General features: G+C 34.6%; 1 protein-coding gene across 1 annotated transcript in view; it reads left to right on the forward strand.

Annotated features, from left to right (window-relative positions):
• The window catches only part of LOC106876325 (calpain-7), a 50,903-nt gene that overhangs the window by 17,869 nt on the left and 19,243 nt on the right, over positions 1–13,791 (forward strand). The window contains exons 12-19 of the mRNA XM_014924826.2: positions 1,305–1,451; positions 3,554–3,781; positions 4,859–5,003; positions 6,370–6,469; positions 7,720–7,852; positions 9,522–9,597; positions 11,336–11,547; positions 12,673–12,812. Coding sequence (XP_014780312.1) covers positions 1,305–1,451; positions 3,554–3,781; positions 4,859–5,003; positions 6,370–6,469; positions 7,720–7,852; positions 9,522–9,597; positions 11,336–11,547; positions 12,673–12,812 — 1,181 coding nt within the window. The remainder of the gene's footprint in view (positions 1–1,304; positions 1,452–3,553; positions 3,782–4,858; positions 5,004–6,369; positions 6,470–7,719; positions 7,853–9,521; positions 9,598–11,335; positions 11,548–12,672; positions 12,813–13,791) is intronic.

Genomic DNA, 13,791 nt, shown 5'->3' on the forward strand with positions numbered 1-13,791 from the left:
TGCTGCAATGGTGTCATTTGTCAGGAGTTATTTATTATTTATCATTCCAAAATATCTCAGCTAAACTTATAACGAAAGTTGTACACTTCAGTAGAGCCTTCAGCATGATGAATTCATTCAAAACTGAATCTTATTCTCTTTTAGTTCAGGAAATCACAGGCAGATGTTCTTCAAAGAACAGTTTTTAGAAAATACAAAGGTTAATCTCTAGGTGACTATTAACAACCATTTATTTCCAGTTACAGTTTTTCCAAAGAAAATTTTAAAGATTTTTGTTCAATACAGAGCCATCAAGATTTTGTTCATACAAGTTAATCCGTTAATTCTAAATATTCCTATCTAGTTTTAATGGAACATATCCATCTAGTTGACTCTCTCAGCAGCTCACCTACTGCGAAAGTCAACATATTTGTCTCTAGATAAGACTGTGAGAGCATACTTAATGCCAAAATAGAATAAAATACATGGTGAGGGGAAAAAAAAAAAGAAGCAATATCGGTCATCAGGAAGTGGCATGGCTTGTGAACCACAGCAATATTATATGAATGACAGGTAAAAAAAGAAACCCTTTATTCTTAATCAAGAGCTAAATGTATGTTAGGGATTTATCTTTTACTTGTTTCAGTCATTTAACTGCAGCCATGCTGGGACCACCTTGAAAGGGTTTAGTTGAACAAAACAACCCCAAGACTTATTTTGTTAAGCCTAGTACTTATTTTATTGGTCCCTTTTGCCAAACTGTTAAGTTATGGGGAAATAAACATGTCAGCGCCAGTTGTCAAGCAGTGGTGGGGGACAAACATGGACTGATTGCAAGATACCGAGGTTTATGAAGGATATGACAAAGGACCAAGATATCTGGTGCCTTGCTGTACTCAAGAAGGTTTGTCTACTACAGCAGAATTGATACCGATGCTGCTACCATATAAAAAGCCCTCATGTTGGTTCTACATTAAAAGCACTGGTGCTGGTGTTATATATAAAGCACCCAGTACAGTCTGTGAAAGACACTTGCCCAAGGTGCCATGCTGTGGGACTGAACCTGAAACCATGTGGTTGGGAAGCAAGCTTCTTACCACACAACCACTTATAAATATAAATATAAGCCTAATGGGAAGTTGTTAATTTAGACATTACCAGAGACTTCAACTTTGTCTAAAATCATAGAATAATCAAACATTTAAGTTAGATTCCACATTCTTTCTTTAGTTTAGATATTTATCACAATCTCAGGAACGGGTTTTAGAATCTTCTTAAATAACAAATTACTAAAAATTACTGATTTTTACAGTCATGTTTTTCAGGTGATCATAGATGATTATTTACCTCTTGGTCGTAATTCGGAACTACTCTGTTCATTTTCTAATAATCGAAGTGAACTATGGGTCTCACTTCTGGAGAAGGCATACATGAAAGTGATGGGTGGCTATGATTTTCCAGGATCAAATTCGGTAAGATTTATTGAACTTTGTTTCAATGTCTTCAATTATTTTGTATATTGGTTTCAAATTTTGGCACAAGGCCAGCAAATTCAGGGGATGGATGCAAATTGATCACATCGATCCCAGTGTTCAACTGGTACTTATTTTATCAAACCCAAAACGATGAAAGGCAAAGTCGACCTTAGTGGAATTTGAAATCAGAACACAAAGACAGATGAAATGCGACTAAGCATCTTGCCTAGCATACTAACATTTCTGCTAGCTTGCCACCTTAATCATCTTGTATATTAATTAAATTTTTACTGTAATGAAACATATCTGTGCACGAGTGCATATATGAATATACACACAAACATGTATATTCTTTTTCAAAGGAAATTGAAAATTCCTACTAGATGGTCATGTTGGGAGTGTGTAAAGTCATTTGGTATATGTACATGAGATTCTCATTGAAAAGATTATAGTATCTGTAGTGGCGCGAAATTATAGCCACCATTGAGGAAGTACTATTCTGCGCATGCGCAAGAGACTTCACCACCGGAAGCCCCTCGAGTTGCGCATGCGTAGTAAAACTAGTACTTAAAGAGTTGTTTCACTTTCTAAGCCAGTTGAGCGACAGACCTTCTACGTGACAACTCCTCGCTCCTCAACGAAGCACTCTTCACCACGATGCCTTCGATGGTGATAGCTACTTGCTTCTCTGGCAGGCATCAACGAAGCTCTTAACTTTCCAATACCAACTACAGCCTAATCAGCGGCTGCTAAGCTGAGTGACACAGGATTTATATAACCAAGCATCCTCAAAAATAAAACTTATTTTTATTATGTTAAATTGTTCTAATGTCTCTTCATATATAATGCTGTTGAAAGGTGATAGAGAGAGACTAATGTCTCTATTACAACTATCAAACTTTTACATATCTACAACATATATAACTGCATGCAACTTGTGAAGGTTTCATATCCTTTTTTTTGTCCTTCACCCCCACCCAGCATTGTTGTTGCTGTCACTGCCACCATCATCATCATTGTCATTATCATTTTTTTTTTTATAATTTTGTCATTAAGTACAGCTATCTGTCTGGAGTTTGTAAATTTCCAAGCTGTAAGATATTTCATAGTAAGTTTGCATACTTATATTGATAATACCATTTCCTGCAAGCTAGCTGTAGTTTAAAAAAAGAAATTTTTTTAACCCTACTTCATTTGCAAATGATTTATGTGTATTTATTTTTTCTTCTATAAAACATCACTAGAGTCTGTTCTTAAATAGCTTTTAAGTAGCAATATTTTCACCATGTTTATTTGGTAAGCAGATACATGAACATACATACACAAAGAGACATTAGTAGCCTGTTTGGAGGTTGAATATGTTCTAATAGTTTTAAGTGTGGAGGCATAATGGCCCAGTGGTTAGGGCAGCGGACTTGCGGTCATAGGATCGCGGTTTCGATTCCCAGACCGGGCGTTATGAGTGTTTATTGAGTGAAAACACCTAAAGCTCCACGAGGCTCCGACAGGGGATGGTGGCGAACCCTGCTGTACTCTTTCACCACAACTTTCTCTCACTCTTTCTTCCTGTTTCTGTTGTACCTGTATTTCAGAGGGTCAACCTTGTCACACTGTGTCATGCTGAATCTCCCTGAGAACTACGTTAAGGTTATACGTGTCTGTGGAGTGCTCAGCCACTTGCACGTTAATTTCACAAGCAGGCTGTTCCGTTGATCAGATCAACTGGAACCCTCGACGTCATAAGCGACGGAGTGCCAACAACAACAACAATAGTTTTAAGTAATATCTAGAGGACAGAGGTGCAGATTTCTGAACCCAAATCACACACAAAGAAATTCTGGCTGGTACATGACACTGACTCTTACACTTTCTTTTCAATGCTTAACTATGCTTAGAATGCACCAGTCACTATCCCTGTGTTTTTCACTGTATTTGTCCTGGGACTCATAATATTGCAAATTGAAGAGTATAACATTATCATGATGTAAATGTCCTGATGATATTGTAAAAATGATTTTTTTTTTTTGCCATTGCTGCTGCTTTTGATTTATTTTTCTAAAAATTATTTTTCTTCATTTTCATTTTTCAATGCAATACAGAATATCGATCTCAATGCACTAACTGGCTGGATTCCAGAGCGTATATCTATTGTATCTACTACCTCGCCATTTGATAAAGATAAAGTATTTAAGCGCATTTATGAGCGGTTTCACAAAGGTGACTGTCTAGTTACAATGTCTACTGGTGACATAAGTGAAAGTGAAGCTGAACGTGCTGGTCTTGTTCCTACTCATGCATATGCTATGTTAGACATCAAAGAAGTTAAAGTAAGTTTTTACATTTGTCATATTTTTTTTTTAACAATTCTAAGAAAGAATATAATTAATGTCTGAAAATGTTTCTCTAGATATTTGATATGTTTTTATAAGTTGTGCAAGTATGAAGACTAAGAACTTGATGAACAAAAATGTTGATATGCATTTTTATATTAAAAGTAAAGTTATTGTAAATATGCATAGCTTTAATTAGATATGAAGATACATGGCTAAGTGGTTAGAGCATTGGGCTCACAATCATGAGGTAGTGAGTTCAATTCTCAGACTGAGCTGTGTGTTGTGTTCTTAAGTAAGACACTGTATTTCATGTTACTCCAGTTCACTCAGCTGTAGAAATGAGCTGCATCATCACTGGTGCCAAGTTGTATTGATTTTTGCCTTTTCCTTGGATAACATTGTGGGCATGAAAAGAGGAAGCTGGTATGCATGAGTGACTGCTGGTCTTCCATAAACAACCTCGCCCAGCCTTGTGCTTCAGAGGGAACTTTCTAGGAGCAATTCCATGGTCATTAATGACTAAAGGAGGTCTTTACTCTTTTTTTTTTTTACCCTTAATTAGGTGGAGGTGCAATGGCCCAGTGGTTAGGGCAGCGGTCATAGGATTGCGGTTTCGATTCCCAGACCGGGCGTTGTGAGTGTTTATTGAGCGAAAACACCTAAAAGCTCCACGAGGCTCCAGCAGGGGATTGTGGCGAACCCTACTGTACTCTTTCACCACAACTTTGTCTCACTCTTACTTCCTGTTTCTGTTGTGCCTGTAATTCAAAGGGTCAACCTTGTCACACTGTGTCACGCTGAATATCCCCGAGAACTACGTTAAGGGTACACGTGTCTGTGGAGTGCTCAGCCACTTGCATGTTAATTTCACGAGCAGGCTGTTCCGTTGATTGAATCAACTGGAACCCTCGACATCATAAGTGACGGAGTGCCAACAACAACCCTTAATTAGATATATTGTTAATGTGATATTTACGTTGTTGAGTTTAAGCTTTAACTATATGCTAAAAAACAACACTTATGCAAAATCCATGAACATTATTACAGAAAAATATTATTCTTTGTTCAAAGGGTCGAAGATTATTCATGTTAAAAAACCCTTGGAATCATCTCAGATGGAAAGGAAGATTTTCTGAGCATGATACTAAACATTGGACTCCAGAAATGCAAAGTATTTTAAACTATGACCCTAAAAGTGCCCAGAGCTTTGATAATGGTAAGGCGTCTGTTCATTATTAATCTGTGATAGCAAGAAATCATTATTATTCAAAATTAGTATGAAAATACAGAAATGTGAATATTGCCAAAATGAAGATGTTAGTTAATAGTTAGGATTAGTGTAACTCAGTATTGTCATGGAAACAGCAGGAGGTAGAATGTCCTATATAGTTTGTGAAACCAATGTACAAACCACTTTGTTGAGTCTTAAGTTGACTGGCTTGGAATTCAAGTATACGGTATGAGCAAATTCATTTAATCATGTAAATAGTCACAGCATTGATTTTAATCCTAGGATTAAAATCAATAGAACCAGCAGAATACAATTTCCTGATCTCATCTGAGTTTTTAGCTAGGACTAGTTGAAATATGTCTCTCCCTCTCTTAGGTATCAGTCTTATATAGACTTTGCTGAGTGTCACCTCCCAGTTGCAAAATGCTTCCACTACTTACAGTGGTGAGCTGTACCTTTCTCCATATGTTTTTTTTTTTAAGACCTGCTAAATTGAACCTTTGAGAATTAAATACCTTTATCCAAAACTATATAGCTCTGATAATAGGATGTGAACCATGGATTTTTTTATATCCATTAACCTGGCAGCCCAAAACTCCATCGCCTATGATTCCATGATGTTTCTCTTATTGTCACTATGCTTGTATAACCCCCTTTGTTATATCACATTCTTGGAAACTCTTATCTTATTCATAGGCCATTCTAATGTTCTATTACATTAACCCTTTAGTATTCACATTATTCTGTCAAAAGTAATGCTTATTTATTCACATTGCTTTGAATTAATCATGCATTATCTTGTAGCTTTGAGATTTTTAGAATGATATTGAAGGGTTGGTGTGAGAGGCCAGATCTGGCTGGTTTGAACATAAAACAGGGAGAATATTTTGGTTGGATATGGCTGGTTTAAATACTAAAGGGTTAAATTACATTAAAATCTTTCAGTTAATTCCATATCTATTTCATTCTGTATTTCTATATTGAAATACTTCTCAGAGAATATGTATTATCAACACAGCTGGACGTGGGCCCAGGAACAATGGGTGCAGGAGGTGCAAAATCAAAATTTTTGCCCTTAATTTTCTCAGGTTTAAAGTTTAGAAAACAGTGCATAAAAAGTGATCTATAAGAAGATCGAAGTTAGGTTTTTTTCTCAAAGAACAAAATAAATAAATAAATAAATAAATAAACAATAAGTCTTCGTTAAAAATTTTGTACCTCGGTTTGCACCTCCTAAGCAAATTTCGTTCCTGAGCCAGTGCAGCTTGAACAAATCCTCTGTCATTGAAACCAAATCATGGTCTAAAAATGAAAGATAAAACTAATATTAATTTATGAAATATTTTTACAGGAGTGTTTTGGATAGACTATGAATCTATTTGCCATTTTTATGAAGTAATCCACATTAACTGGAACCCAGAATTATTCAAGCATACCACTTGTATACACAGGTTAAGCCAATATTTTTTTTAAAGCTTTCTCTTTATAATTTTGGCCTTCTTTTTCATTTTAACATGAAATAATTTTTATAACTTGAGTAAGCATGTTGCTTTGTGTTTCCATTATTAGTTTTGTATTATGATAGTTGCACAGTAAACTTCCACCAACCTAGCACCACTGGGACCAAAGGGTTGCCAGATGACTGAATTTTCCAGCTATCTGATCATTATTTTTAAAATTACCATAGCACTGTACAAAACTCATTAAAACTACAGTAATCCTTCAACTATCATGAGTGTTATATTCCAAACCCCTCCGCGATAGGTGAAAATTCGCGAAATAGAAACAGTACTGTATTTTTCTTTTTATTGTTATGATTTGTATATATTTATTTTATTATAAATGCAAAACAACACTACGGAGGAATCGATGTAAGCTTAAATAATAAATTGCGATATGGCAATGGATTACTGTATATATATATGCATCAGTGTTATTATTTATATTTTGAATCTAGTGAAAATGAGGGAAATAGGAAGAAATAAAAGTATAATTTAAGTAAAGAACAGGTTTTATTAACCTAATAAAATAGAGGTACTGTGAATGCAGTAAAATATAATACTGTACTGTACTTTGAGAAGCAGTGATCCATTTTAGATACAATGGAAACTACCTTTCTTTTAATGACATTTAATTAACACAATTAGCACAAATTACCTTGACTCTAATTAATAACACATTTTTATTTTATTTGTTTTCTGAGCACTGGTTACTTGAGAGACCTGGTTATTTGAGTATCACATAAAAGAGAGTTTACTGTACTAAGTTGCAGTTTTCCTATTTTATGAAATTATTTCTTGTCATTCAATATTTGTATATTATTACTCACATCATATTTATCAGCTGTGGAGTAAATATTTTCAATCCATTAATGTGGTATTGCATTCAGGAAAGCTATCAGCAAGGCATACAAAGTTAATTCCCTTTTAAAGCTTTTGTATTATAATAAAATTTCTTACAAATTCATCTACGTGTCTAATACAACAGTTATACTTAACATGGTTGTTTCATTGTTTTATAAATTCTGTATCGATTCAATAACTATAAATTAAAAGTATTTATTGCTTTTTATTCTCTATTATCTCATCTTTTTATTTCATATTCTTCAAAATACTTGGGTAGCATTTGTTATTGTTACTGTTGCTTTTGTTGATATTTGATATTATTACTGCTGTCATTTTTATTTATTGGGTCATTTCAGTGCCTGGCAAGCCAGAGAGGGACCAAAGAAAGACAGCTACAATATTAGTTTCAACCCACAGTATCATCTTGAAGTTAAAAGTACTCAGCCATCTACATTATGGATCCTATTAACTCGGCATATTACAGATAAGGTCTTCCTCTCTATAAAATATTTTTTCTTTTAAATATTATCATATTTTCAATTGAAACTCAATATATGTTTTATATATAAACACTCTGTATTAAAAAATCTAAAATAAATTTAAGGTAGACAGTTTATAAATGCTTTATTGCATGCAGTCTAACTACATTAGATTTATCTTTGATTTTTGCAAACAACGAAAGAAACAAATGGAAAACAAGACAAGTAACATAAAGAACGACCCTTCATCAGTTGTCAGCTATTTATCTACTCCACATTTCGAGTAATTACGACAAGATGTGTCTTCAAGAAAACAGTTGCTCCAGCAAAACAAAATGAAATTTAGGATTTGCAGAGTGTCAAAGTTGGTGACAAAAACAGGACAGTGAAAACAAACAGTAAGGGCTGCTAAGCCATATTGAGGTGAGGTGGCGAACGCTGGAGGAACAAGCTTTGACAAGAGAAAAGATAAGAGAGGAGACAAACAAGAATGCATGTGATCTGTGTGGCAGATCAAAACGAAAGAAAGAAGCTCAAGTTAGGAAAAGAAAGATGGCTGATGGTTACGTGTGAGCAATGAGAGAATAAAGGAGGAAGAGTAAGAAAGAGAGAGGGACAGAGAACGGTGAAGGGGAGAGGAAAAGAATTAGAGAGAGGAAACGAAAGGGGAGAGAGAGAACAGTACAGTCACATCAAAATATATACACAGCAAGCAGAATGGTACATATTTACACAGCAAGTATATATATATATACAATTAAACCTTGGGAGAGGCATTATGCTGGTAATAAACACACGCACTGGTTCAGTCCTTTTGCAATCTCTTCAGTAACTTGTCTCTCCACTTCCATTTATTTTGAAGAGATTGCAAGAGTGCAATGAAATAATTTAACAAAAAACTATATAAATTAATAAAGGACTGAACCAGTGCGTGTGTTTATTACCGGCATAATACATCTCCCAAGGTTTAATTGTATTTCTCTCAACACACGTATCCACATCAAGAATCTTGCACACGAAATACACATACGAAATATATATATATATATATATATATATATACCATTATATATATATATATATACAAAGTGTGGGGTTTAGCTCACAGGTGATCTAAACAATTAGGTACACTAGGTAAGTGCTGTAATGGATTATGAGGGCTCCAAGGTTATAGCTGAGATGGTAGTTATGGAACCATTGCAGATTTCCGTTGCAGTGGAGCCATTGCAGTGGATATTTTATATGAGTGTGTGTGTGTGTGTGCACATGTAAATAAACAAATATGACAATGCATGTATGTGTTTATGTGAAGTATATAATAAGGTTGGCTTGTTCGCAATTTTACAACTGAAAGGCAGAAATATATACGTCGCTAAAGTGACTGAGGGCACTAGTCAGCACCAGTATTGCTCGAAATAAGAGTTCTCATGGCTGAGTTGTTTTAACTCTTATTTCTAGCAATACTAGTGCCCTCAGTCACTTTAGTGACACACACACACACACACACAACAATGTGTTACCTAGGGTATAGTTTAATGGCAATAGCAGTATTTGAACTTACACTCTTGTCAGTAGGCCAACATTTTTAACTCCACAACAGTTTCCTTTAGTAAATGCTATAGCTTTACAGTCATTGTGCATCTCGTTTTATCCAAAGTTATTTTTTCTCTTCTTGTTAGGATGACTTTGCAAACAACCGTGAATTTATTACACTATTAGTATACAAGAGTGATGGGAAGAGAGTTTTCTATCCATGTAAGTATTATCTATCTATCAAGCTGTATTCTTTTATCTTTCTATTACTTGTATTTTCTAATTGTTTCAGTCATTGGGCTGTGGCCATGCTGGAACACTACCTTGTAAGGTTTCTAGTCAAATAAATCAATCCCAGTACTTACTTTTTAAAAAAAAACTTGGTACTTATTTTATTGGTCACTAAGTTACTGGGGGATGTAAACAAAACAAACACCCGTTATTAAGGGGTGGTGAGATGTACAAACACGCAGAAATGCACAAACATAACTTACATATACATACATACATACATACATACATACACACACACATACACACACACATAGATATAGATAGGAGGTACGTATGATCCAGAGATCCAAGTACAGGAAGTTAGTAAGCTTCAAGCATTTATGCAGTAGTACAGATGACAAAAATTGGACAATATACAATAAAACATGTTTATTAAAACGTTTCTTCCCATATTGAAATTAAAAGGTATTTCAATAAGCTGACAGTTACCCTATGGCTCATGGTTTTGCAACTAAAGCTGCTAAGAATGCAAATAAAAATCAAAAAAAGTAAGGAATAGACAAGGTAAAGCATGGGCTAGGACCATTTCATAAACTTATGTAACAAGTATCATTTTGCTATGAAATGGTCATAGTCCATGCTTTACCTGTGCTATTCTTTTTTTTTTCATTTTTATATTCTTTTATTTTTTAATTTTTTTACTTGTTTCAGTCATTTGACTGCAGTCATGCTGGAACACTGCCTTTTAACGGTTTTTTAATTGAAGAAATCAACCCCATACTTATTCTATCGGTCTCTTTTGCTGAACTGCTAAGTTACAGGGATGTAAACACACCAACATCGGTTGTCAAGTAATGGTCGGGAGGACACAGATACAAAGACACATAAATATATACACACACACACGTCATCATCGTTTAACATCCGCTTTCCATGCTAGCATGGGTTGGACGATTTGACTGAAGACTAGTGAACCAGATGGCTACACCAGGCTCCAATCTGATCTGGCAGAGTTTCTACAGCTGGATGCCCTTCCTAACACCAACCACTCCGAGAGTGTAGTGGCTGCTTAGATAAGATGCAGTTTTGTTTTGTGCCAGGTAGAAGCACCACTGCTACTATATTCCTGGTAAGGCAACTGCAGGAGAAATACCTAGCCAAAGATAAACCCCTAGTTGTTATTATTATTATTATTATTCAGGTCACTGCCTGGAATCGAACTTGGAATCTTGGGGTTAGTAGCCTGCGCTCTTAACCCCAAGATTCCGAGATCAATTCCAGGCAGTGACCTGAATAATAATAATAATAATAATAATAATAATAATAATAACATCAAAAAATACCTTAGGAATGAGCACCCAGGTTCGAAATTTCCCGAAGACACCTGATGAAGGCTGGAGGGTATATCAGCCGAAAGGTTGTGTTAACAACAAACAAGATGAGGACAAATATCCGTCAAATGTAAATAAAATGAAATGTTAAAATTTTCATCAAATACATTTTTCTTGTACAGTTTCATAAGCCCTTCTTATTTTAGTGATTAATCATGAGCGGATTAAATATATTTTGTTTTTGCCATTCGTCTTTAAAATTTATATAATTACAAAACTCACAAAGCAAAAATACAGAAATTTTAATGGAAACTGTGCTTATTCCAGTCCAAATTCCTCTCCTTCTTTAATCTTTTCATTCTCCACATTTTACTGCTTTTTTCTTTTATTTTCAGATGACCCACCACCTTATATTGATGGGGTAAGAATCAACAGCCCTCACTATTTATGTAAGCTGAATGAGGAACCTGGAGTTAATTCATACACTTTGATTGTTTCCCAGTATGAAAAGAATAATTCTATCTATTATACTCTACGTGTGTATTCTAATTCTGAGTTCACTCTCACAAGCATTGTGGACCTCTACAAAAAGGAATATGGCAAAAGAGTAAGTTCTTGGTATCAACTTTTAAAAAAATTTATATCTTCATCATTCAACATCCATTTTCCATTATGTTGATATTTTAATAATAATATATTATTAGCATGCCGGGCGAAATGCTTAGCTGTATTTGATCTGTCTTTATGTTCTGAGTTAAAATTCCACTGAGGTCAACTTTGCCTTTCATCCTTTCGAGGTTGATAAATTAAGTACCAGTTGCATATTGGCGTTGATCTAATTGATTGGCCTCCTCCCACCAAAATTTTGAGCCTTGTGCTTAGAGTAGAAAGGAATATTTTAATAATAATCAAGATGGCAAGATGGCAAAATCGTTAGCACACCAGACAAAATGCTTAGCAGCATTTCATCCCTCCTTATGTTCTGAGTTCAAATTCTGCCAAGGTTAACTTTGCTTTTCATTCTTTTGGGGTCGATATAATTGACTTGCCCCCTCCCCAAAGTTGCTGGCCTTGTGCCACAATTTAAAGCTAATATTTTAATAATAACCTTGAACCAATTTCAGTGGCAATTATACATCTAAAAGAAACCAAACATAATAATCCAATAAAAATGTTATCTTGAATGGAGTGCCAGTTTTAGATGTGTGTGTGTGTGTGCATACACATAAACACATGACAGGCTTCTTTCAGTTTCCGTCTATCATATCCAATCATAAGGCTATAGTAGAAGACTCTTGCCCAAGGTGCCATTGAACTTGGAACCATGTGGTTGGAAACAAGCTTCTTACCACACAGCCATGCCTGTTGAAAATTATTGGTAATACTGTATTTTCTGGCATGCAAGTTGACATGTATAGTGTAAACATGTAGTGTAAACATTCAAATATTGTCACTATCTTTCCAAATCCTGTGCATTTCACATGCAATTCTTGGTTCTCCACAGCTGTCTTGGTGCATAGGTTGACCTGCTGTTTTGGGGTATAAATTTTGGTCTGAAAAATTTTACTTTGCTGGAAAATACAGTGTCATGCCACTTCACATCAGTTCAGTAAATGTGGAATTATCTGAATTTACTAGTTTTTGTGCAGTCATGGAAAACAATTGTTAAAAATTTGACTTCTTTTTTTAAATTTCTTGGTTTTGAAGTTTTACCTTTTTCTTCCTTGACCAGATCACTGGACACTGGAAAGGAATAACTGCTGGAGGTTGTGCTAATTATCCAGAAACGCATAAATATAACCCTATTTACCAGATAAATATTGACAATCACTTCAGTGATAATAATATTTTGATTGAGTTGATGGGACCAAAGTAAGTGTTGACACTTATCAAATAAAATAAAATGGATAAAATTGAGGGCTTTTTAACCCATCTATTATTTATATCTTTATCTTCTTTGAGTTTCACTGTTAAAAATGAATTATTTCACTCTCTTGAAGTTTCCATATTCTTATGATCTAAACAAGATATTTACATGTTGATTCATACTGAAATTAAATGAGCAACAATTTGGATATGATCTAGTTCTTGCTGGTGGTTATGTAATGAGCAATGTCAATTGAATGCAGTCCACAGAATATTAAAAATATAGTTCATAGATGAGAATCAGATATTCTCCATATAAAATACACTTAATAGTGCTCAAGAGATTTAAACTTGTGAGGGTATAGAAGTAAATGTAGGAATAAGCAAGTTAGATCAATATATAAGGTAAATTAAATACATGAAATTCAAAAAATGTATATATGTTTACAAACAATAAGATCTGACTTACACAGAATACAAATTATATACAGAATTAAAAGGGTTGAAGAAAAGTATCACAAATCCAACAGCCATTTCTGGGGGCTTGGTGGTCCAAAATAGTGTTTGTAGATTGATTCCATCATAGGATGAGATGAGCCTCCGTCTTCAGGGAAGAGATCTTACATTTGAGGTTTTAAAGGAAAGAAGTTCAAAGATTTTGAATGATTTTGTGGAGTGTATTAGAGGTGGGATTTGGAAAGGTTTTCAGATGAAGAATAGTGAAAGGGAAAAATAAATATCAAGAGTGAAGGGTTAATAGTAGAAAGTTATATTAGAAATAAAGAAATGCTGAAGAAAACTAGTAAAATATGCTTTATAGATTAGTCTTTAGACACATGGAAAATAGATTGTGTAGACCAAGCTGACATGTTAAAAGCACCCAGCACACACTGTAAAGTGGTTAGCATTAGGAAATAATTTTTCTATCGTCTTGTCTCAACGGCCCTCACCATTTGTTTTTACTGTCTTCTTCTCACTGTCCTGT

Source organism: Octopus bimaculoides, chromosome 1 (assembly GCF_001194135.2).
Source record: "Octopus bimaculoides isolate UCB-OBI-ISO-001 chromosome 1, ASM119413v2, whole genome shotgun sequence".
Taxonomy (NCBI): Eukaryota; Metazoa; Mollusca; class Cephalopoda; order Octopoda; family Octopodidae; genus Octopus; species Octopus bimaculoides.